General features: G+C 55.0%; 1 protein-coding gene across 2 annotated transcripts; it reads right to left on the bottom strand.

Annotated features, from left to right (window-relative positions):
* Nucleotides 1–23,939, bottom strand: SEZ6 (seizure related 6 homolog). 2 transcript variants are annotated; one of them, XM_060081836.1, is made up of 16 exons: nucleotides 23,576–23,939; nucleotides 23,004–23,137; nucleotides 12,290–12,485; nucleotides 8,146–8,331; nucleotides 4,481–4,649; nucleotides 4,182–4,348; nucleotides 3,410–3,604; nucleotides 3,039–3,177; nucleotides 2,731–2,927; nucleotides 1,939–2,133; nucleotides 1,366–1,557; nucleotides 1,082–1,279; nucleotides 765–803; nucleotides 404–521; nucleotides 217–319; nucleotides 1–30 (listed from the first exon to the last, which is right to left on the bottom strand). In XM_060081836.1, exons 1-16 carry the CDS (start codon nucleotides 23,922–23,924, stop codon nucleotides 1–3), a joined length of 2,607 nt encoding a protein of 868 aa, XP_059937819.1. In that variant the 5' UTR covers nucleotides 23,925–23,939. The 2 variants fall into 2 exon arrangements, with proteins under 2 accessions (XP_059937819.1, XP_059937818.1); XM_060081835.1 differs by having other exon boundaries at nucleotides 14–46.
* Between the last annotated feature and the right edge of the window lie 904 nt (nucleotides 23,940–24,843).

Below are 24,843 nucleotides of genomic sequence, written 5' to 3'. Positions count from 1 at the left end.
CTAGATGGAGACTTCATATTCTCTCGTCTCCTGCAAAGGAAAGAGACTGCTGGGAGTTGGAAACTTGTAAAAGGTTGGCCAGTCCATAATCCACCTTCCCAAGGGAAAGGGAAAGGGAAAGAGAGAGAGGGCTTGGCAGGACCCTCAGGGGTACCTGCCCAAGGGAGCATAGGATTGGGTCCTGATTAGGGTGTCAAGCCTGGCATGGGTACTTACTCCAGTCTCGTAAGTCGGATTGTCAAATGCTGACTCCACGGTGATGCGGTCATAAGGGCGCGGTCGTGTTCGGGGCAGCTGCAGGGGGCTTTTCCCCTGGAGCCTGTGTGGCAGAGAAGCCTGTGAGTCAGGAGTGCTGGGCAGGAGTGAGTCAGGGGTGCAGGGCAGGAAGGGAAGCCAGACTCACCTGGAGAAGTAGAGGTACACACCTCCCACCAAGAGCGCCATTGCCACCAGCGGCAAGAAGATGGCAGCTGCAATGTGAGCAGCATCCAGGGTGCTGGAGGCAGCAGGCGCCTTGGCAACTGAAAGCACAGAGGATGGGATTGGGGCAGAGGCCTGGGTCCCACATCCCCTCACCTCTGCCCAGGGGCATCCAGCCACCAGCTCCCTCTAGCTGGCTGGGGGCAGGGAAGGAGCTTTTTGCCCTGCTAGTCCCAGACCTCTCTCTTTCTCTGCCCTCCCTCCTCAGAGAACCCATGGCCTGGAAGCTGTGAGAACTAGGGGCAGGGAGATTATTTCCCTGGCCCTCAAGGTTGGGGGCTCACCATCCAGGCTGCGGCCGCTGTAGAAGCCATCCAGAGAGGCTGGAACAAGAGGGGAGGGCCAAGGGCAGTGGATGAGCCCAAAGAACCAAACCACTAAGGTAGGGAGTGGGCTGATCATGGGAAGGATTTGTCCAAGGAGAGCCCATCCCAGAATTTGTCTTGGTGTCACCAGGTCAGAAGGATCTGGCAGAGACTGGGGAGACCAAGAATAACATGAAGGGGGCATGGGCAGGGGGTTCTGGTTCTCAGCACTTGACATCTTTGCCAGAGCAGCCCTACGGGCCAGGCAGAGGTTCTGGGGGTGGCAGGGCACTCACCAGCCCTACAGATGGGTGGGGGGTCACTCCAATGTGAGGGGTGTCCGGGCACACACTTAATGCTGGCCTGGCCCTTCAGCACATAGCCAGGGGCACATGAGAAGTGGACAGTAGCCCCCGCTGGGTGCAGCTGCTTCTCAGGACTGCGGGCACCATTCTCGGGGGCGCTGAGGCCATGGCACGGCTTGAGATGTTCCACTGCAAAGCAGGCAGAGCCCAGTGAGGGTGCCAGGCCCCTAGCCTCCAGAGGCAGCATCGTCCCCTCCTCCTCATTTGAGACTTACGGAGACATTTGGGGGCCCGGTCGCTCCACTTGGGGCTGCTGGCTTGGCGGTCATGGCAGGTGAGGATGGCACTACCCGTCAGCACAAAACCCTGGTCACAGATGTACTGCACGGTGGCCCCCACGGGAAACTTGGGGCTAGATATGAGGCGTCGGCTGTGCTCCACATCCCCAGGGTCATGGCAGGAAGTCACTATGGGTGCGGGGTGATGGGGGGAAGTAGCCCAAGTAGAACTCAGCAAAAGCCAGTCCACGCTGGCTTTGTTCCAAGTCAGCCAACATCTTCATGGCCTATGGCTCCACCCCTATTTATTTGCCCTACCATTTTGCTGGTGTATCTCCTCATTTGCCCCTTCCCATCCATCAGAGTCAACAAATACTGATTGGCCATATACCAGGAACAAAATACTTGGAGTACTTGGCGGATGACCCTATGAGAAAGTATTATCCCATTTCACAGATTAGGAAATTGAGGCTATGAATACCAGCCGATAATGGCTGGAGTTTGGGTCAGAATCCAGGAGAGAAGCTTGTAGGTTGTGCTGGGGAGAATATGGGGAACAGGTACACTCACCCCTCTGGCAGGAGGGCAGGTCCTCACTCCAGGTTAGGTCCCACTGGCACATGAGGACACTGGATCCCACCACCTGGTAGCCAGGATAGCACTGGTAAGTGACGACAGTGCCGTGTACCAGCTCAGGCTGCGACGGGCTCTTCCAGCCATTGGGGATCTCAGGCAGCTCCGGACACGTGTCATTACGGGGCACCTCTGGGGGCAGCAAGATGCAGGCTGTCAGCAGCACCAAAGGGACTGTGCTAGCCTCCCTGACCCTGAGGGCACTCCGGCTCCTGCCAGTTTGTCCTGGGCCTAGCCTGGCCTAGGCAGGCTCAGCGATTCATGCCTTCCTGCTCAAGGGCCCCTCCTTGCCTGTCCCTGGCATTATTCTGTCTCCTAGATTCCAGGGTTGTCACCTAAGCTTTGGCCTTACTTCCAGAAGCATGTTGGCCAATTCCTCAGGGATTGGGTAGGGTGGGGAAAATTGTCATTTCTATCAAAGATTGTTAGAAAGGTAGAAACGAACACCTTTCCTCAGTTCCCTATTTCTGTTATGAAGTTCTTCCTGTTGTCTACCCCAATCCCTCTTGCTGCAACGGAGAATTGCTTCCTCTCACCGGGCCCTCAGGAAAGATGGAGAACAAGATTAGCTTCCTGAAGGTGATACCTGGAGATTCCCAGCTTTCCCTCATCAGATAAGAGCGCTCAGGCTCCTCATTGCCCTGGACTCTCTGACTTGCCATGGTTCGGGGTCTGCATCCTGGCATCCCTTTTCCCCCAGGCAGCAGGGTGGGGCAGGGGCAAGCTCACCAAAGAAGTGGATGACAAAGCCCTGCTGGTAGCCCAGCACTGAGGCCCCGGGGTCCGACTGGAACTGTATGGTGACGTCGGCCATGGAGGTAAAGAGCTTGAAGTGGCCATGGGGCCCAGAGTACTGGCCCAGGACCCGGGCTGTCAGGTCATCCCCATCGTAGAAGGTAAGCACGTCACCAGGGCCTATGCGCAGCCTGTGGAGGAGGACTGTCAGGGAGGGTGGGCCCGGGGACCCCAGGACGGGCTGGGTGAGAGATGTCCCCAGAGCTCAGGAGGTAGTTTGGCCGAGCCCAGTGGGCACTCACACTCGGACGTCCAGCATGATGCGCTTGTCTTCCTCCACGTGCACGCCCCAGATGCAGTCCTGCCCACGGCCGTAGGGCTCTGGCCAGTTGGGGGAGAGCACCACGCCGGCCGAGTCTGTGATCTCCCCACTGCACACAGCTGGAAGGCAGAGGAGGCGCATCCCCTCCGCGTTCCCCCCAGTGCCACGTCCTGGAGCTGCCACCGGCCCACAGGAGTGCCTACCCACTGCTCGGGGCCCCCCACCTCCTCCTCAGGGGGAAGCTTGAATCGCACGTGTCAGAGGGCCCCTGTGGTCCCGGCCCTGTGGCTGGTTCCCTGGTGCCCACCCTGCTCCCTGCTCTGGCAGGCCCATCTACTGGTGCCTACTGACCTCGGCAGGCGGGTTCTGTCTCATTCCATTGGGGGTCATGAGGGTCAACGCACTCAATGATGATGGAGCCCTGCTCCAGGGTGTAGCCAGGGTCGCAGCTGAACTCCACGGTGGTACCCACAGGGTAGGAGGGTGCGCTGCTGCTGAAGTTGCCGTATTTGACAAAGGGCTCGTAGCAATGGCCTTGCTGGAAGGCTGCAAACCACAGGGCCCAGCCCAGCTCAGCCTCGACTGGAGCAAACACAGGGGGCAGTTGTCTGCCTACTTCCCTCCCCAAGGCCTTTCTCCTCCTGACTGCCGATGTACGTCTGAGGTTTGGAGCAGAGGGCAGGGACAGCCCAGAGCATCCATCCCAATTGTGCTCAGGAGGCCATCTTGATTACCATTGTATTCCCAGTGCCTAGTTTGTGCTTAGTACACAGAGGGTGCTCAATAAGTGTTTTTCGAATAATGAACACATGCATGCAGGAGGGGTGCTAGAATGTCTCTTGTAGCAATTCTCCTTCCCTAAGGGTTGGGGCCATTTTTGTTCTTCAAACTCTAGAGAATTCATTCTCTTGGACCAGAGGTCCTGGGTCCAGGCAAGGGTCTCCTGAAAAGATGGAGTAGAATCCTGGACTTCAGGAGAGGGGTAGGGAGAGGGGACCTGGGTGGCAGGTGAGCAAGGGCTGAGTTGGAAGGCGCGATGATGGAATGGAGGCAGAGGGGGAGGGTGCGAGAAGAGGCCCCAGGCTCAAGACCCCCAGCCCCAGGTAGGTCCCAGCAGGCTCACCCTCATAGCGCAGGGCCACGCCTGCAGCCGCACCACTGCTGTCAGTACTGAGCTCCACAAAGAAGTGTCGGCCGGAGCTGAGCAGGCCCTCAATGGGCAGGTACTCCACCTCGTAGGAATCATACACGGGCGGGGCCTCCACATTGTCCCCATTGCGGATGATGAGCCTGGGCCAGGAGAGCGGCAGCTGCGTGGCTGGTCACTGAGTTGAGTTGGGTGAGGCCCCAGGCTTGGGTACCATCCCTCCAGCAGGGTATTACCAGGCCAGGCACTGCTATCCCACCAGGATACCCGCTCACCTGTCGTCATCCTCTGCCAGGGAAACCTTCTCAAAGTGCAGGTGCAGCCGTTGGCCCTCGGGAGCCTCAAGCAGCCAGTGGCAGGTGAGGTTGATGCTGTAGTTGCCCGGGAAGCCGGGAGAGACGATACGGCCCGTGGTGGCATTGCGGATCACTCCACCGCAGGAAGCTGGGAGACAGGGGTGGGACGGTGGGCTGGGCTGGCCTGTGGGATCCTAGACAGCCTAACAAGCCTCTCTGCCCATCCCAGCTCTGTACCTTCTGCACGGGGCAGCAGGGAGCTTGCTTTCATGGCCCTGAAGGTCAATCCTTTGCCCCGTGACCCTGCAGCTCCAGGCAGCCGACCTCCTAACCTTTCACACCTGTTATTCTTCATGTGCAACTCCCTTGACTAAGGTAGATCTTCCATTGCCTAGCCATGTGGCCCTGGGTAAGTCACTTACCCTCTCTGCTGACTCCTCTGGGAGGCCGTCCCTGATTTCCCCTGCCCAGGTGAACTTTATTAATACCTCTTACCAGGGTATGTCTGCTGCAGGGTATATCCAACCTTCTTGGGTATATCTGCTGTCTCTACTTCATGCCACTTTCTTAAACCAGTTATTATTGGATATGTCCCTTACCTAGGCCACCCTGGGCAGGGGCCAAGTCTTTTCAGGCCAGGCACAGAGTTGGTATTCAATGTTTGTTGAATAAAATGAGTGAATGGATATTAAAAAGGAGAGTAGGGGGCTTCCCTGGTGGCGCAGTGGTTGAGAGTCCACCTGCCGATGCAGGGGACACGGGTTTGTGCCCCGGTCTGGGAAGATCCCACATGCCGCGGAGCGTCTAGGCCCGTGACCCATGGCCGCTGAGCCTGCGCGTCCGGAGCCTGTGCTCCGCAATGGGAGAGGCCACAACAGTGAGAGGCCCGCGTACCGCAAAAAAAAAAAAAAAAAGAGTAGGACTAGATCAGGGACGACAAACACCTGGTATGCATGCCATCCACCTCCAAATCTTGTGCCCTTAGCAGGCATTGCTAGCCAGGTGATGGTCTTGAACGCTGTCTGAAACAGCATCACTACCACTGTCATTTCTGGGCTGACCCCTTAGGGCCTTTCCAGCACTGGTCCCTCTGGCCTGAGACTGTCCTCTCTTCCTAAGCAGAGGCTTAGCAGCTCTCCCATCCCCATCATTGAAGGCTGCTGAGTTACTTGGCCACAGGCTCCTGGCAGTTAAATGGGGCCAGAGAAGGGGTCTCAGGCAACAGGAGTGTGGCTGGTTTCAGGCAGTGCTTTCCTCTCCTGGACATGCAGCTCTGGACCCTGCCAGCTGTCAGAGACCAGGCTGCCATGGCCAAGACCAAGTGCCTTTGCCTCCAAGTGTTCAAGACGGCAGAATATTTTAACCTAATAAAGGTCCCGGGGAAGGAGTTGTGGTGAGTTTCTTCTCTGCTTCTTTGCAGAGGGGGCAGACCCACCTTTCTGCTTGGGCTCAGAATGGACCTGCCCTTCAAGTCGGATCACACCCCATCCTTCACTTAAATTCCTCAGTGGCTCCCTATTACCCTCAGGATAAAGTCCAGGCTCAAGAGGGTGTGCAAGCCCTTTATAAACCACTCTCTCTTGACTCAGCTTCAGCCCTTCCCTGTACACCCTCTTTTTTTTTTTTTTTTTTTTTTGTGGTACGCGGGCCTCTCACTGTTGTGGCCTCTCCCGTTGCGGAGCACAGGCTCCGGATGCGCAGGCTCAGCGGCCATGGCTCACGGGCCCAGCCGCTCCGCGGCATGTGGGATCTTCCCAGACCGGGGCATGAACCCGTGTCCCCTGCATCGGCAGGCAGACTCTCAACCACTGTGCCACCAGGGAAGCCCCACCCTCTTCTTCAGGTGCACCTCACCATGTCCTCACGACAGTGTGCTGCTTCATGCCTCCGCATCTTTGCAGATGCTGTTCCAGGAATCCACTCGACTTCCCTGAGTCCTAACATGCTTGTCATCCTTCCCTGCCTTCTCCTTGGGAAGCTTTCCTTGTCTCCTTCCTCATTTTGGAGACACTCTCCCTCCCTTGGATCTCCCCACTGTGCCCTGAGTTCCCCCCATCACAGCTCCATCTGCACTGAACTTCCTGAGCTGCTTTCCAGTCTTCCCACCAGACAGAGAGCTCCTTGAGGGCAGAGCCCGTGTCTGGCTTATTCACCTCTGCTTATGCCTGGCACCTAGAAAGAGTTTATAGAATGAAATAAGTATCAGAAACCCAAGCTGCCTTTCACGCTGCAAACTAAACATTTCATCTCCCTTCTGCCAACAAGCCCCACTCCACTGGCAGCAATCTCAGACTCCCTGATCACCCAGGGCCAGAACCTGGGAGTCTCCTCCTTTCCCCCATTCCCTCATCAGTGACTCTGGAAACACTTCCCTCCTCTTCATTCCCAAAGTCATTGTCTAAGTTCAAACCCTCTTGCCTGGCTGGCTGCCTAGCCTCCAGACACCACCCGGCTGTCTCTCCTGAGGAATAGTTCTGAGCCCCTCCCTCCCCATCTCACAAAACTTCAACAGCTCCCCACCCAGTGTCTTGGCCTGACATTCAAGGCCCTCCCACTGCCCCCTCCACATGTCTCAGGCCTCAGCCAAACCTGGCTGTTTTGTGTGTCCCTAAATGCTCCCTCACCTTCTCACCTCTGTGTCACTGCCCACATTGTTCCCTCCACTGAAATGTCCAGGGACTTCCCTGGTGGCGCAGTGGTTAAGAATCCGCATGCCAATGCAGGGGTCACGGGTTCAAGCCCTGGTCTGGGAAGATCCCACATGCCGCGGAGCAACTAAGCCCGTGTGCCACAACTACTGAGCCCACGTGCCACAACTACCGAAGCCCGCATGCCTAGAGCCCGTGCTCTGCAACAAGAAGCCACAGCAATGAGAAGCCCGCGCACCGCAACAATGAGTAGCCCCCGCTTGCCGCAACTAGAGAAAGCCCACATGCATCAACGAAGACCCAACGCAGCCAAAAATAAATAAATAAATAAAATTTAAAAATCAGTTACTATAATTTACCACATCAATAGATCAAAGGAAAAATCATATGATCATCTAAATAACAGCTGTATGAATAGTTAATACAACTCAACACTCATTAAAAAAAAAAAAAAAAAAGAAATGTCAAACTTTCAATGCTTACTTCACCTAGGAAGCCTCCTAAGTGCCCAGCTAAGAATGACTGCTTCCCCCTATCCCAGGTCACTCTGTCACTTCACTGGTACTTTTTTGGTTTTTTTTTGACTGTGCAGCTTGCTGGATCTTAGTTCCCTGACACCAGGGATCGAACGTGGGCCCACAGCAGTGAAAGCACTGAGTCCTAACCACTGGACCGCCAGGGTATTCCCTCTTCGTTAGTACTTTTAACTTCCTGCTCTGGAAGTTGGTGACCCATGTACTTTCTTTCACTCCCATTTCCTGGAACTGTGGGCTCCTTGAAGGCACAGTCCCTGTTTAATTCTGCTCTGTATACCTGTGGTGCCTCCATACAGTAAGTGCTCAATAAGTGCAGGTTGGGTGAATGCTACTGATGTGTGTGGCCATTTTCTGGCTTCCTTATGGAGAGCAAATGAAGGTGCCAGACAGCAACAGAGAGCAGGAATGAGCCCCCCACCTCACTCCCCTGTTCAGCACTGAGTCCCCTGGGGCTACTCACCAATGCAGACAGGCTCCTGAGAATCCCATAAGGGCTGGGTGGCGTTGAGACAGGTAAGGAGCCTGGCACCCTTCAGCTGGTAGCCAGTGGCACAGTGGAAGCGGGCACTACCTCCTGGGTGGAGGCTGGTGACAGTCACAGCTCCATAAGCTGGACGTCGGGGAAAGTGGCAGCTCAGGAGATAGGCTGCAGAGAGAGAATGGGTGATGTGGGTGTGTGTGTGTGTTGAGTGGGCTGAGTCATAGCCAGGGCAAAAGGGGCCTGCCCCAGCCTGCCTTGAGGTGTCAGAGGAAGCATCAGGAATTCCAGAAGAGACTCTGATCCCCTCCCCAGAAGGTGCCAGTGATTATTTCCAGCAGCCTGGGCTGGTTACTGGAGCAAGCACAGAGGTGGAAGTTGGAGCCTTGGGTTCTGGTCCAAGCTTTCTGACACTGTAGACAAGTTACTTCGCCTTTCTGTGTCCTAGTTTCCTCATTTGTTAAATGAGGTTCAAAATGCCAGCCCACTTACGAGGATATTGTGAGAATAAATGAGGTAGTATTTTGTTCAGCTTGGTATCCCTGGAACCAAGAAATGTTTATTGAATGACTTGTAGATGTGAAAGAACTTGAAATAGAGAAAAGCCTATACTGATGTAAAGTACTGATATTATGTTTCCTATAGGGGACAAATATGAATTACAGCAGGAAACACTTAAGTCAGAGACAGTAAAAGCTTTCCCAGTATTCACTGAGAAATGCTAAAAGGCTTGATGGCAAGGCCTGTGGACTTTTTAAAAACAGGATGGGTCGAGGGTGGCAAGGCAGGACACGCCTTCAAGGAAGTTGTGGGAGGGGCAAGTTGCCCTGGGAAACTTGGTAACTTTTAGAACTGTCATACCAAGTATGACCGAATGGTGGCAGCAAATCCTATTAAAAAAAACCCGGCCAATCCCAATCCAGAGCCAAGCTGGGGCCTTAGCTAAAAATAGGGGTCAGGGCTTGGGTCTGAGAGGTGGTCAAGGAGAGAGGCTGAGTGAAGAGTCTGAGCTATAGTCTGCAAACCCTCGGAGGTGGTGGGAGAGATGAGGACCGTCTAGACTGATGACCACTCCTGGGTCTTGGAGTGGAGGAGGCCCACCCTTACTGATGGTACTGGGTGGATAGGAAGAAAGGTCCAGGCAGGGACTCTACAAGCCTCTGTGTGCCTTTGTATGAGTATAAGAAAGGGCTGCCTCTGGGCAGACGAGGGTCCACACACAAGTTTTGTGATTTTCACCTGTCCTGGTCTTAGTTACTAGGTCTGTGAAAGGGGGAGATGATTCCTACTCATCCCTCTCTCACAGAGTTCTTCAAAGAATGGCCAATGACTGATTGCTTGTGATTGGTAGTCAGTATGGGGCAGTGCTTAGGAGGTGGGCTCTGAGGTCAGACTGCCTGGGTTTGAATACAGGCTCCCCTACTTGCTGTGCCACTTTGGGCAAGTTACGTAATTTCTCTGTGCCTCCGTTTCCTTGTTTACCCACCCATTTGGAGTCTGTGTCCAATGTTGTTGCATGAGAGGTTAAGTGAGAGGATATATGTGCAGTGTCTGGCACAGAACAAATACTGCACACACCAGCTTCCTGTTATTGCTTGTAATTTTGATTCATAAAAGCACCTCACATCTGCATGCACCTTCCAGCTTCTAAAGTGCCGTCACACTCTTCTTACTTGATGTCTACCACATGCTTAGGAGGAAGTTAGGGGTTATCAACTCACCTTCAGGTGAGGAAAACTAAGGTTCGGAGAGACTGAGGGACTTGCCCTGACCACACAGCCACTAAGTGGTAGAGTGGGTGCTTGAAACTCCTGGCTTTAGAGCCCACTGCTTTATATCTCCTCTTTCCCACCTGCTTTCCCACATGAAGTAGAAACGTGGGCTCAGGAGTCAGAGAAACCTGAGAGTAATAACGAAGGCTGTCCTGGGTGGTTGTTCAGGGCGGCCACTCACAATGATCTGGGGAGAAACCCCAGGCTGGGATGGGATGGGACACTCTACCCAGAATGGAGCGGGGCGTGACAGTGAGGGCAGTCTAGGTCATGAGCCAGATGTCATGCTCAGCACTTGTACTTCCGTCTTCCCCATGAGTTCTTATCACAGTTCTGGGAAGGGAGGTCCCCCATTTCACAGATTAGGAAATTGGGCTGGGATGAGGTGAGAGCAGGAGGCTGGGGGCGGACAATGAAGCCCCCAGACTCCATGGTGGGTAAAGTGCCACTTCTCAAGACGAGCTTCCTCCTGTTGCCATGACAACTGTGCCCGGGGAGCCTGCATCACTGAAATCTGTTGAGCTATTTTCTCCCTGGCATCTGTTTCTGGGGCCAAGTCCAGTGCCAGGAATATTCAGGAGGGAGGAGGGGGATGCCTGGCAGGGCCTTCTACTTCCTCACCCTGCCTGAGGTTGTGGGAGGGGAGTTGGAACTTGGTTCTGCAGGTGAGGGCCCAACCTTATGATCTCCAACATTATCTTGGATAGCTCTGACAGGGGTGTGGGTACAGGGCCCCTCACCCCCTCTTCTGGCACCCTCTTTCTCCAGCCCAGGGAGACGCGCGTATGAGCACACGCTCCTGTTCCCATCTCTGGGATCAGGGCTAATTACAGCCTATAATTAGGGGAATTACACTCATTAAGGAAAGAGCTGATCATTGACAAAAACTGGGCGAGGAGGGAGGGCTTCTGGGAACTGAGAAAGAGGCAGGACTGGGCCAGCTTTCCCAGCCCCTCCTTGGGGTCTGCACCCCTCGCCAGGCCTCCAACTCGCTGCCTTTCAGCCGCCTTTGTCTGGCCCAACAGAGAGAAGGTCTGGGGGTTTGTGCAAAGGAATTTGCAGCAAGAGAGAAGGTTACCGTGGTGTGAAATTATGCCCACTGCTAGGGAGGATTGATGAGCCGTTAGGGAGGCTGGTCGGGCTGTCTAGACGCTCACCCTTGCCTCAGCTGGCCCCTTGCCTCTGACAAGCCCCTGGCCAGCCCCTGATGGCCACCAGGCTCCCTGTTGCCACACCAGATTGCTCCCCCAGTTTAGGTGGAGAGGCCAGGAAGGGGTGAGTACTCCTTAGGGGAGAGGTCCAAGCATCCCCATCCCCAGAGGAGTGACTGTGGCTCCCGGCAGGACCAAGGAAGTGGTCCCTGTCAATGCAAGCCAATTGTTCATGTCAATTATTTCCCCATTAGCACTCCCCAGTCTGAACTGGTTACCTTGTCACAGCTGTGCAAGGGATCAAGAAGACTTTGGGGAAGAAGGGGCCAGGAGGGATACTGATGGGAGAGAAATAGGGTCCCAAACCCCTTTTCCTCCCTTTCCCATCCTACTAGCTCTTTAACCTAGTTCCGGTTTCTTCCTGGATGTGTGCTAAGCCCTTGACATGCACCATTTTGTTTCATCCCTACCAAGACTTTGTGGAGTAGGTGTTTTGGACTCATTTTACAACAGAGGAAAAGGAGGGTTAGAGAGGTCAAATGACTTGTCCAAGGTCAATAGCCAGTGGGAAGGAGATTCAGACACAGATCTGCCCATATCCTGAGTCTGTGATTTTCCTATTACGTCATGCCACTCTCCTATTTCCAGCGGTGTTCTGAGCTGACTGGGACATGGCCAGGTCCAGGGTGGGTGAGGCAGTTCAGGAAGGCCAGGTTGGTAGCTAAGGACCTTTAGATGGTCACTATCAAGCCCCTTTGACCTCGACCCCCTTGCATTTGGGGAGAGGCCTTCTGTTGTTACTGCCTGTTAGGTGTCTGCCTCCTGAGGAGATTCTGAACTCCTTGAGGGCAAGGACTTGGCTGGATCTTAATAGTGCCAGTCTCTAGCACAGGCCTCGCAAGGAGCAGATGCCTAGGAAAAGTTTACTGAATAAATGAATGAATGAGTGGCAATGGACACACCTGGGGCTGCCTGATTCAGTCCCCCTTTGAGACCAGTTCTCTGCAGGGTGGTAGGTGGAGGAGGGAAAGTCCTGGAGGTATCAGATGGGCAATACTCACCTCCAGTTGTACAGAGCTTCCCTGGGCAACTGAGTTGTATGTTACTAGTCTCTCCATGTTTTCCCCAGGCTGTAACAGCACCAGAGATCCCCAGGAGGGCAGCCAGTCTGGGCTGGTATTTTCCTCAGCTACCCAGGCCTACCTTGGTAGTAGAAATGGAAGGTGCCAGGCCCAGCGGGTGGTGGGAGGCTCTGGAACCTCAGGGCCGCTTGGTGGGTGGGGCTGCGGATGACGTGGCCCCTCATCAGGAAAGACTGGTTGGCCAGGGGCAAGGGGTCAGGCCCCCCGAGGCCCTCCACAGTTACTGTCTCCCCTTCTCGGAGGCTGATGTTCTGGACCTGTCCATAGAATAAACAGAGCAAAGCAGAAGAGTCAGGCTTCCTTTTGCTGATTGAGCCCTGCTGCCCTCAGGCTCCTGCAAGCCAGGGGCATGGCCAATCCTCAGTGCCCCTTAGGCACTGGAGCCCCCGGCCCTGAGCTAGACACTTCAGTGCAGGAAGAGCTCATTTTACCTTGCTAGTAACCCTGTGAAATGGGACCTGAAGTTCAGAGATATCAAGTAAATTATCCAGGGTCACGTAGAGATTAGCACAAGTGGGATTTGTAAACATGTCTGTTTCCAAAGCTTTCCAGCTACACCAAATGGTTCCTGTCCCTTCATAGCTCTAGGCTCAGCTTTCTCATCGGTAAGGTGGGGGTGCAGTTGGTGTGTTGAACTAGATGGTGTCCGCCGAGGGCCTGGCCAGCAAGGTGGGCTCTGAAACATCAGCTTCCCCTGAACAGCCTCTGTTGTCCTCTCACACCCAGCTTGCCTCAAACTGAGCACCCCCTTCTCCCAGCTGGCAGCTCCCCTGGCTCCCCAGCTCAGGGAATGACCTTACCATCCATCTGCAGGCCCAAGTTAGAAACTGGCATCTCTCCTCCTCCCTTATACCCCACATCAAATCCGTCATTCCCTCCTGTCAACTGGCCCCCAACTCTGTTCACTGCTCTTCATCCCCGCTGCTACTTCCCCCATCCTCGCTGTTATTGCTCACCTAGACCCTCGCAGCAGCCTCCTGCCAGCCTCCCTGCCTGCAGGGCTTAACCCACTTCTCCCTCCACCTCGATATTCTCTGAACTGCAGCCAGTGAATAGCCCTGATATGTTGCTGCTCATGGTGCTTCCTTATTTAAATCATCCGTGGCTCTCCAGCGAGCCCACAAAGACCACCGTATCTAGTCCAGACTCCTTGCTGTGGCCCTCGAGGCCCTGCCCAACTTGGCCTCTGCTGACTGCTCAGCCTGGCCTTATGCCACTCCACGTGCCAGCCACCCTTCTGTTCTCTCTTCTCTGGGCCTCTTTTTCCAGTCCTTTCCTCTGGCTGTCACAGGACCCTCTGCCACCACCCCAACGCCCTTAGACCTTCAATCCCTGGAGCATCCTCTGGGCTCCATGCCTTCATTCAGTCAAACAAGGATTGGACAGCGACAGACTCTGCCCAGAGGGGAAGTGTTAGTGTGGCCTGGTAAAGGAGCACTGGATTGGGAGCCCAGAGGTCTGGGACCTAATCCTAACCATGTGATCTTGGACAAGTATGCCGACTATTTGAGCTTCATTTTCTCCATCATATAAAATGCCTAGTGTGAATCTTTGCTACTCAGAATGTGGTCCCTGGGCCAGCAGCATCAGCACCACCGGGGAGCTTGTTAGAAATGCAGAAGCTCAGACCCCACCTAAGATCTACTAAATCATCCTTTGCATTTTTTTTTTTTTATATCTCTGATTTTCTTTCTTTCTCTCTTTTTAAAATTAATTAAATAATTTTTGGCTGTGTTGGGTCTTCGGTGCTCCTCGCGGACTTTCTCTAGTTGCGGCGAGCGGGGGCTTCTCTTGTTGCACGGAGCACGGGCTCTAGGTGCGTGGGTTTCAGTAGTCGTGACACATGGGCTCTAGAGTGCAGGCTCAGTAGCTGTGGCGCACGGGCTTAGTTGCTTCAAGGCATGTGGGATCTTCCCGGCCAGGGCTCGAACCCGTGTCCCCTGCATTGGTAGGTGGCTTCTAAACCACTGCGCCACCAGGGAAGTCCTCATCCTTTGCATTTTTTTTTTTTTCTTTTTGCGGTATGCGGGCCTCTCACTGTTGTGGCCTCTCCCGTTGCGGAGCACAGGCTCCGGACGCGCAGGCCCAGCGGCCACGGCTCACGGGCCCAGCCGCTCCGCGGCATATGGGATCCTCCCAGACCGGGGCACGAACCCGTATCCCCTGCATCGGCAGGCGGACTCTCAACCACTGCGCCACCAGGGAGGCCCCATCCTTTGCATTTTAACAAGGTGATTCCGAAGCATTGATCTACATGGTTTCCAAGGTCCTTACTCTGTTGCTCTGAGGCAGGACCTTCACAGATTGTCCTCCTGGGCTAGTTAAGTGGCATCCAGTGAGCCACCAAATCCTTCCTAATCTTATCTCCCAAATATTTCAGTTGACTCCTCCTCTCCATCCCTTTGTCTCTATCTTGGCTCTGATTACCTACCACCCTCCCCCCTACCCATTGTTCCTCACCTGGCCTTCACCCCTCCCATCCCCAACTCATCTCCCTGGCCCCGGCTGTCTCAGATTGGACCATGTCTCTCTCCTACCCAAAGCCTGTTGGTGACTTCAGATTGTCCACAGGAAGAGGTCCAAACTTCCCAGCTCACAGTTGGCCTCAGCAGCTATGCCAGCCTCTTATCTTCACTGCAGCCACAGGCCATGCCTCACTCCCCTCCTCCGGGCATTTGCATATGCAGGATCCAGCCCGGGGAACGCCTTCCGTTTTTCCTCTCCTGCTGAAGCTGCTCATTCTCTCGGGTTTCAGGGCCACCATCCTCTGCCTCCCAAGCCAGGCCAGTCAGTTCCTTTACTTCAGGCCCCTCTACCGTCTGTCTCTCTTATAAAGCCTAATGGTAGCATTTTGGGTCACAATGCCCTCTTCACTGGCCAGTTGCAATAAAGATGTGTGGAAAGGGTAAATGTGCGGGTCGCTAGAGGTACATTCCTTGCAGATTTCTGTAAACTGAGAAGCACAGAGGATGCTGAGCCCAGTCAGGTCCAAGGACACAGCTGCGCTAGGCTCTGGGCCCCTCAGACTGTGGGTGCTGAGAGCATATGTGCCCTGCAGACTCCCCTGCCTGGGAGAAAAGGCCTAGGGGATCTTTGGGGCTGAAGAGAAAGCTCAAGGCAAGGTGCTGGGGCAGATGTGCAGCCTCTCCATGAGGAGCTCCCCTCCAGGGCACATTTGGGTGGAGGCTGCCGGACCATCTGCCAGAGACATTCCTCAGGGAATTCCTGCAGCAGGCGGAGGCTGGATGAGGTCCCCTCAAACTTGGAGATTCTGTGATTCTAGAATTGGGCAAACAAGACTCACACACGTGGAATCTGTAATTATCGAGAGATGCCAGGCAGCATGTAATTCTGCCTTAAGTGAGACTGAATGCATGCAGCAGGAATCCTCTAGGGGGGAGTGGAGGGGGTGCAGGCTCAGGGAGAGCACGTGGAGCAGGTGGGGCTGAGAGCGCCTTAAGGGGGCAGGGCCAGCCTGGGAGGAGGAGGAGGAAGGGAGGACATCACTGCAGGGAAATTACTAATGAAGTGAAGGCAGAGAAGTAGACATGAAGTTAGCATTTTTCCTAGTTCCCATAAACACCCTTTAACCCCTGTCTTCCAGCTCCTGACCCTGCTTTTTAGCCAGCAACAGTGGACAGCAATAACAACAATTACCATTCACAGAGCTACAATGTGTCAAGCCTTGTACTATTTACAGATATTTCATCCTCACCAGCATTCTGTAAAGTGGGTGGTAAAATCCCCTTAAGTATACAGAGGCTGGGAGAGGCTAAGGTCACACAGGTGTTAAGTAGCAGAGCCTGGCCTTGCTGGAGGCAAAGGCAGCTCCCTCCCTCCTAACCTCATGGGGGTGAGACCTGCAGACAGATTTCTAGACATTTTTATTCCTGGGTCCCAGGTCCGCCAGGTTTAGCAGGGAGGTGGTTTTTGGCCACACTGGGCTTTTTTCAAGATGTTGAGCCATCTTTCCCCCAGAAGCCCTTAAAGCTGAGAAAACTGGGAGCTGAGACCTCTGTCCCCCTCTGATCTGGGGAAGGCATGGGCCCCTCAAAGCTGGTCTGGTGGCAGGGGTTGCCCTGAGAGCATGGAATGGAGTGGGCCTGATTACTTGGGGCTCTTATCCAGAAGGTACTCTATTCTCACAATGGCTGCCTATGCAGCGCTGGTCCCTTGGGTTTCAAGCACCCACTTGCAGGCCTGCCACAGTGGCCAGATGTAATTTGTCACTTGTTTGAGGGCCAGGCCTGACAGGGGCCAGACAGGGCTGGGTGTTAGACAAGGGGGGTGATGAAGTCTTGATGTAATTTGCAGGCATCTGAAGGGCTCAGGAGACAGATTGAAATGTCAGCTCTGCTCACGAGGGCTGTCTTCCCACACGCCTAGCCAGTGACAAGAGGGGAGCTGGGGATCAGGCCGGGGAAGACAGAAGCAGAGGGAGCCGAGGACAATTCCCACAGGACTCTGGGCTGTCTAACACTGCCCAGCTTCCAGCAGACCAGGGGTCAGTTCAAGGAAGGAAATATGGCTGCTTTGAGGGGGCTGACTCCTTCCTGGATGGGAGGTGGGGAGGATTCAGGTTGCCCTCTGCCAACCCCAGACCATCAGCCTTGACTGGCCTGTCGGTCCCCATGGAAGCTGCCAGTCGGTCTCTAGGACATGCTCTAATGGTGCGACTCATAGACAGGATGGTGCCACAAGTCCTTGCACACAATCATCTTAGTACAACCCTGCACAGGCCATGAGCTCAGGGATGACTTGTGTGTAAGCCCCTCCCCCAGTACCTGAGTCCCACTCCCAGAAGCTGACCAAGGCCCCTGTTCCACTGCACTCTCCGGATCACCAACACCTGTGTGTGTACTCTGACATAAACCCACTGCATGCGCACAACTCCCTCAAACACATGACCTGGCACACATGCCCACACATACATGTGCTCCCTTACTCCAACAGTAGTAGAATCACAATTCTTCCCATGAGATCCTTTACAGTTTTCAAAGCTCTCTCACACCCATTATCCTCACAGATCTCACAAAACCTCAATAAGGGAGGCGGGGCAGGCTGTGTTTACCTCCAGTCTATAGAGAAGGGAACCTCGTAATCAGGGAAGTTGAGAGCTCCTCTTTGGGTCACACTGGAAATCCAAGGCAAAGCCAGGACTCCAGGCCAGGACTCCTGATTCCTGGTCCAGTGCTTTGTCTTCATGCAAGCATCCCAGGCCTCTCCCCTGAAACTGGGAGAATTCCAGATGGGGTTCCTAGAGGAGCAGGCAGGGCTGGGCTGAGAAAAGGGGTTGGGGATGGAGTTCTCCAACTGTTCCCAACTGAACTCTCTTTCTGGAACAGGCCAATCTTCTGGGCCAGGGGAAGAACAGGGACTCTTGAGTCCTGGGATCAACTCCCAGCTCCATCATCGACTAGTTGATAGGTCCTTGGGCAAGTCACATGACATCTCTGAACGCCAGTGTCATCTGTGAAATGGGATAATCACACCCACCTCATGGGGTTATAACGGTTAAGTTAGATCCCGCCTGTACGGGGCTCAGCACAGAGTGGGTGCAGCATGAACAGTCCTCTTTCCCTTTTTTGGAGAAACCTGGGCCCCACCCAGGCTGTGGACCCACCTCACCTCAGGTCTGCCAGGGCTCTGCCTGGGAGGCACTGTACCTGGGAGCCACCCTCTCCCTAGCGCAGATTCTGAGCTGCTAGGAAGCAGGAAACAGGGTCCAGGGCCTGAGATGCCACTGCCATTCTGAGCTATGATGGAGCTTCCCACCCAGAAAAGGAGCCATACTCAGAGGGACTGGCTGGGAGGAGCCTTTTGCATCATCTGGTTCAGCCTCTTTTAAGAGAAAGGGAAACAGGCCCAGAGAAGGCCAGGGGCTTAGCCCAGTGACTGAGAGATGGGCTGCAGAACCAGGACTGGAACCCCACTTTCAGTTTCTGTGCTCTATGTGACAGCTTCTATGCTCTTGTCTTAACTGATGCTTGTCTACAAACACTTATGGGGTAAGGTCTGCTTTAGGGAGGGGAAGAGGGGCCTAAATCCATGGGGCTAGACCTGTTTGCTCCCTTGTGACCCACCCCCCCTCAGATAAGCCTTCTAGGAGCCAAGAAAGAGGAGGTTGCTGAGAAATCTCACCCCCCTGACCCACCACCCTACTCCTGCATCCATATCAGGCCTGGCCCTGACCTGGCCTAGAAGGGTAGGGTGTTCTGGTTATCAAACTGGCAGCTGGCCTGGCATGGGAGAGCAGTGTTCCAATGGGGCCATCTGGGGCACTAGGGCAGGGACTGTGGGCAGCTGTGTCCAGGCTCCAGATGGTACAGAGAGCGGCCAAACCAAGATGGGGATGGCAGCGGGAAGGCTCTTAGAATGCCAAGCACAGTGAGAGACATGAGCCAGGCCCAGAAAGGCCTGGAGCTCTCAGGGGAGCTGCCTGCCTGGAGAGGAAATGGGACCCTCATGGGCCATGGGGCTCGTGCCCACCCATCCTGAAGGGTCTTCTCTGGATCTCTCTAAAAAGAGCCTAGCCCAGTGCCCAATCCCCAGCTGAAATAGGCAAGCCTCTTCCCATCATAGAGGGCTGGCCCTGGCCTTCTTCCTACAGGCAGCCCAGACCCTCAGCCCCAGAAGGCACAGATAGCTGCAGCATCCTGAAGGGAGGTGGAGGCCAGGGATGAAGCAGGTTAGGAGGGGCTGTGGTCTAAGCCATGAAGAGATGGGCTCTTAGGGATTCTGGAACCCCTGAGGCTGTTCCTCACAAAGAGGGAATTGAGAGGGTCTTGCCCAGGGGCCCAGCCTTTAGCCAGAGCTGTGGTCACATGGCAGGGGTTCAGCATGGTGTCAGGCTGACCTGCATAGGAGTGTGATTTGTGGGTCTTTAAGATGTTCCGGACTTCTGTGGTGGTCCATTGGTTAAGACTCTGCACTTCCAATGCAGGGGACTCAGGTTCGATCCCTGGTTGGGGAACTAGGATCCCACATGCCGCGTGGTACGGCCAAAACAAAAAACAAAAAAAGTTCCTCTCCTCCCATGGTTCCTCCAGTCCCCCTTGCCTGGATTCCATCCCTTCCACCAACCCTGAGCCATCCCTGTGAATTCACGGAAGGGTAGGCAGGGGCTTACCCATGATGGGAAGAAGCCACAAGCCTTCCCCAAGCCTGAAGGAGCAGTGGGCAGCCTCCTGGGCATTCCAGCTGTCTCATCTGTCTTACCCCCAGTGCACAGCGTGGCCTGGCCCAACTGCCAGCCCTGGGCAGGAGGGCACTGCACTCAGGCCTAGCCTCTGGCAGGAGTGCAATCCAGAAGCCATTAAGCCCACCTCCTGCTCCTAGGCAATAAAGTCACCTGTTCAAAACTGCCTGGGCAGGCTTCAAGGGCCAGTCTGCCTTACCTGCTGCTTTCCAGCCAAGGCTTGGCTGCTGGCCTCTCATCCTTCAGGCTTCAGAGCAGGTATCATCACCTCCGGGGAGCCTTCTCTGACTTCCCCTGGCCCGCCCATGGTGGAGTGTGCCCTATCCTGGAATTCCTACGGTCCTCTGTGCTTCCCACTCCTATCCCCAACAGCATTGTGCATTCTGTGGTCATCATTTTTTTTTTTTTTTTTGGTCATCATTTATGATTTCTGTCTCCCTCACTAACTGTGAAGATCCATGTCTCCAGCACCCAGTACAGAGCCTGGCACATAGTAATTGCTCAATCTGTACTTGTGGAACAAATTCACTCATCAAAAAACATTAGTTAGACCTTCCTTGGTGGCGCAGTGGTTAAGAATCTGCTTGCCAATGCAGGGTACACAGGTTCGAGCCCTGGTCTGGGCGGATCCCACATGCCGCGGAGCAACTAAGCCCGTGTGCCACAACTACTGAGCCTGTGCTCTGGAGCCCGTGAGCCACAATTACTGAAGCCTGTGCACCTAGAGCCTATGCTTCACAATAAGAGAAGCCACCACAATGAGAAGCTCGTGCACTGCAACAAAGAGTAGTCTCTGCTCGCCGCAACTAGAGAAAGCCTGCGCGCAGCTACGAAGACCCAATGCAGCCAAACATAAATAAAAAAATAAATAAATTTAAAAAACAAAACATTAGTTAATGATTAATGGAGTGACCTTGGGCAATTCCCTTTCCTTCATGGCCTCAGGTTTTCAACTACCCATTGGGTATTGGTCTGCAGTGTCATTAATTCTTCAGGTCCCCAAGTGGCCTGTGTGGTGTGGCCAGGAGGCTTAGATAGGAGCAGAGGTTGCTGGAACTGGCCGTGGAAGAACCTTAAATCCTGCTTTGGCCCTGATGATTCCGTCCCTCCCCACCCAGCCCTCCCTGCCATGGCCTCAGGTGCTCTCAGGCCATCAGGGCCAACAGGGTCCCCAAGGACTCTGCCCGGTGGCGGTACGGTAGAGGGCGGGGCCAGCATCTGCCTGCTCCGTTTCCTGACAGCAATCCAGGGCCGTGGCAGGTCTTCCTCTCAAGGTTGCCTGGTAACGGCTTTTGCATTTGATGAAAAAAATGTGGCAGAACCAGACAACAGACACGGGGCTTCCGGAGCTTCCGGGGGCTTCCGTGAGAGGGTGGGTATCCAGGGTGGGGCTTGTGCCTGGGCCAGGGCCAGGGCAGGCAGAGGCAGCATCTTGCCTCATTGTGGAGAGAACCAGGACGGGGCCCGCCCGGCCTGGCCTAGTGGGCGTCCGTGGGGATGGTAGGCTTGGGGGTAGAACCAGCCCAGGCCTGCACAGGGGCAGCCCGCCTGGCATCGGCCCCCTCCCACCCCCTTCCCCACACCTGCAGCTGGTGCCTTCCACCTGGTGAGCCACAGCCAGTGCCACCACTCATTAGGTGATGATTTTACATTAATTACCTTAATTAAGCGGCACTGAGTGCTAATGGCTTGAGGGGGGGTGGCTGTTCCTAATTACCCTCCCAGTCAGACCGGAGCGAGGGGCACAGGGCTTGACAGCACAGGAGCAAACAGTTACAGAAAGAAGGGGAGGGGCCCACCAGTGCTGGGAGAACGTCCCCCTCCGCAGGGCCTGGCTCAGAGACCTGGACCTCACATCCCCAGGGGGCAGGGCTGAGGGTGCTGCCCCAGGACAGATGAGCTGGCTTTAGGCCCAGATCCAGGGGCTTTGGGATGCGTGGGGAGCAGGCCGGGAAGGGGGGATAGGCAGAGCTGTCCTCTTCCCTGGACTCCTCCTCCGCCCCCTCCCTGATTCCCTCAACTGGGCCGAATGCCTCTCCTCCCCACCTCCATTCATTCGTCCATTCATTCAGTCAGCCCATGGAGAACCCAGTCTGGGCCGTGTACACCAAGGCACCCCTCAAGGAGCTTACAGTCTAGCTGGGGAGATGACAGCTATAAACAGACCCATAGGAGACAGCGTGATGAGCGAGGATGGGGGATGCCCCAGGCTTTGGGGATCAGGAGAGAATTCCCAGAAAAAGTGATGCCAGGGTTGAGTCCTAGGGGAGGGGATAGGAGGATGACTCTTCCATGCAAAGGGACCAGTAGGTGAAACTGGGGCTTGTGGGGAAAGTGCGCTTGACCCATTCCCTTAGCTGCAAGCTGTTTAGTGCAAAGCAGGAGTAGAGAACAAGGGAAGAAGTGGCTAGAGATGGGCCCAGAGGGGCTGGCCTTGATTTAGAGGCCCTTGGGGGAGACGTGGGAGGTAGGATCGATTTCATTTGAGAAAAATGACGGCAGTGTGGGTGGAGGATGGTAATGGGGGCAAGCGTGAGTGGAGTGACCAGTGAGGCATCCACTACAGCATCAGGGGAGGGACGACAGAGGCTGGACCACGTGGGGGTTGGGATAGAGGGGGAGCAGCAGGTAGATCTGAGTCTGGGGGAGTGTCATGGTGACAACTTGGGCATCAGGGAGCTGGTGGAACAGGGAGAGGGAAGGGCCAAGGTGCCTCTGGTCACACAGCTCCAGGGATGCCATCTACAATGCACCGTGGTGGCCCTGCTCTAGGTTTCTGACTGGTTGGGCTCAGTCTCTGAGGACAGGAGTCAGGTGGCAAGGAGGTTTGGGGGAACAAAAAGGAAGAGCTGGGTTTGGGGCCTGTGGAGGTGGTGGAGCCTGTGGAACAGCCATGAGGACCTGCAGGCTCAGGTTTGGGGATTAAGAGGGAGCCTTAATGCCAAGGGAGGGATGAGATGGCCCAGGAAGGTAGGGGGCAGGGGGCTGGGCACTAGGTCTGGCTCTCCCAGCAGCTGGTCACCTTTGATGCTGCGGCCACATCCGTCTTCCCACCTCTGCATCCCAGGAGCCAGCAAAGGGCCTGGCCCAGAGGAGCTACTCAGGGAGTATTTGCTGAAGGGAAAGAGGAAGTGAATACACGAGCGAGTGAATATATGAGCGAGTGAGGCTCCACGGCTCTCACAGGTCCAACAAGGCCACCCTGAGTTCTTTCGACTCAGATGCATGGATTCAGACGTTCACCCAATCCCGTGTCCATCGAGGCTAGAGCCCCTCCTCAGGCTCTCCTGAGCTCCTGATTAAACCCTTGGGGGAAGAGGATAGGCACACGTGCTTCTCCAGCAGCCCCTCTCAGCCTAGGCATCGCTGCGCGGGAGCAGGAACCTCTTCACTCCCTGAGGCGCAGGGCAGAATCCAACCATGTTTTAGGCCCACTGCCCAGCCCTGGCCCTAGGTCCCTGTCCAACTGCTGACCCTGCACATCTCTACCCAACCCCCCCGCCCCCAGGGCCAGCACCTTTCCGGAAAGATAACACACTAGCCCCAGTCCTGTCCCTGCCGAATCCAGGTCACTCACCTTGATTTCCACACCGTAGCCAGGATAGACAGAGATGTAGTAGAAACAGTCCAGGCCGACATCAAGGGGTGAGCTGGGGGCTGTGGGGGAGTCCAGAGAGCCCTCTGGGCCTGAGAAATTCCAGCTACAAGGGCCTGGGAGGCAGGAGGAGACATAAGGCTAAACCCAGCTCTGGCAAAGTGGATCCAACTACGGCTGACCTGTGTGTGTTTGTGTGTGCGTGTGTGTGTGTGTGTGTGTGTGTGTGGTGAAGCTCACAACTTGGGAGGTCTATTACCCTGTTAAAAGCAGGGGACCACTTTCTCTTGACCACCTGTGTGCAATCTTATCTCAGTTCTTGGCAGTGGCTCAGTAAGGTAGGTCTTCTTATTGCCCTTTTACAGATGAGGCTCAGGGAGGTGAGATAAAATTTCTAAGGTCTGCTGTAGTTGCTTCCGATCAGGATTTGAACCTGGGTCTGTCTGGTTCCCAAGGGCAAGGCAGGCCAGCACAGTGACAGAGAGGGAGGAATTCAGGGGCCCCTCAGCTCCCCCATTCCCATCTCTAGATCTGCAAGCCATCAGGTAGCTGACCTGGTGGCTGGACTGTGGTGACGGTGGTGGTGATGATGGTGCTGGTGGTGGTGGTCTCCTCCTCATCCCCTGAAGCCGTAGAGGTGGTGATGGTCCCCTCAATCCCAAGCCCTGTGGTCTGCGACATGACCTCTGGAGCCCAGGGCCTGCCTATGTCTCCAGGACCTTCTCGGGTCGGAGTCCATGCCCTGCTAGGGGGTGTAGTATTGGGCCTCTCTGCTGGGCCTGGGGTGGGCATTGCCATACTGGGCCCTGGAGGTAGGGGAGCCGTGATATGAAGTGCAGGGGGCTCTGACTCCAGGCTCCAGGGTCCTTCCCTGGACCGGGGCTGAGTAGGTGCTGCCACCATGGCTGGAGTGGGGCTGGTGAAGACGGGGCGGCTGTCCTGCTTGGCCAGACGGGGCAGGGGGCTCGGGGTGTATGGTGTAGGCGGGTCAGGGCGGAAGGGCTGTGCTGGCCTCAGCGCTGCCTCCCCCTCCTCCAACCCCTCTTGTAGGAATTCCTCGAGCAGGGGGTGGTGGTTAAGCAGCTTCAGGGTAGGGGCCGTTGTGACGAAGTGGATGCCTCGTTCTGGCTGCTCAGGTGTGGGGTTCACTGTCAGCTCCCCATCCGTCTCCTCCATGCCTGGGGCCTGCTCTTCCCCCACTGTAGGGGCCTCCGAGGAAAGTCCTGAAATAGTAACAGATGATCAGAGGTTCTCCTCCTGCCCCACAGTGAGCAGCATCACACCTAGTCCAGGCAGTAGGAGATCCACCTCTCTTTTGACATAGAGCCTTGGGGAGTGTCCTCGTGGTTGAAAATCATGGAGCTATAGAATATTAGAGCTGGAAGTGAGATAATATCACATACGTTAAGGATGGCACATGAGATATCCCTTCTCCTCCAACACCAGAGGTGGACATTACTAATCTATCATTGCACTATTTCCTGGCTGTTCTCAGATTCGGCCTCAGAATCCTTCTCCACACAGCACTCTAGGCAGCCATGCCCGATGCCTCAGACCAACATGACGAACAAATATTTCTCATCCCTAATGTAGCTCAAAGGCCTTATTTTACCAATGACGAAACAAGGTCAAAGAAAGGAAATGACTTGCTCAAAGTCAACGACCAGTCAATTGAAGACCGCAGATGACACCCTTAGCAAGAGTGCCATCCCCCACCAGTGTGACTTTTCTGCCTGAGGTTACAGGACATTGCATTCAAGTTCACTTTCTGTTCTCAATGAACCTGGTCATTAGTCTCAGGAAATGCTTCATATATTTGGGA

Source organism: Mesoplodon densirostris, chromosome 18 (genome assembly GCF_025265405.1).
Source record: "Mesoplodon densirostris isolate mMesDen1 chromosome 18, mMesDen1 primary haplotype, whole genome shotgun sequence".
Taxonomy (NCBI): Eukaryota; Metazoa; Chordata; class Mammalia; order Artiodactyla; family Ziphiidae; genus Mesoplodon; species Mesoplodon densirostris.
The sequence above is the reverse complement of the archived record's forward strand: the minus strand, read 5'-3'. Positions and strand labels throughout refer to the sequence as shown.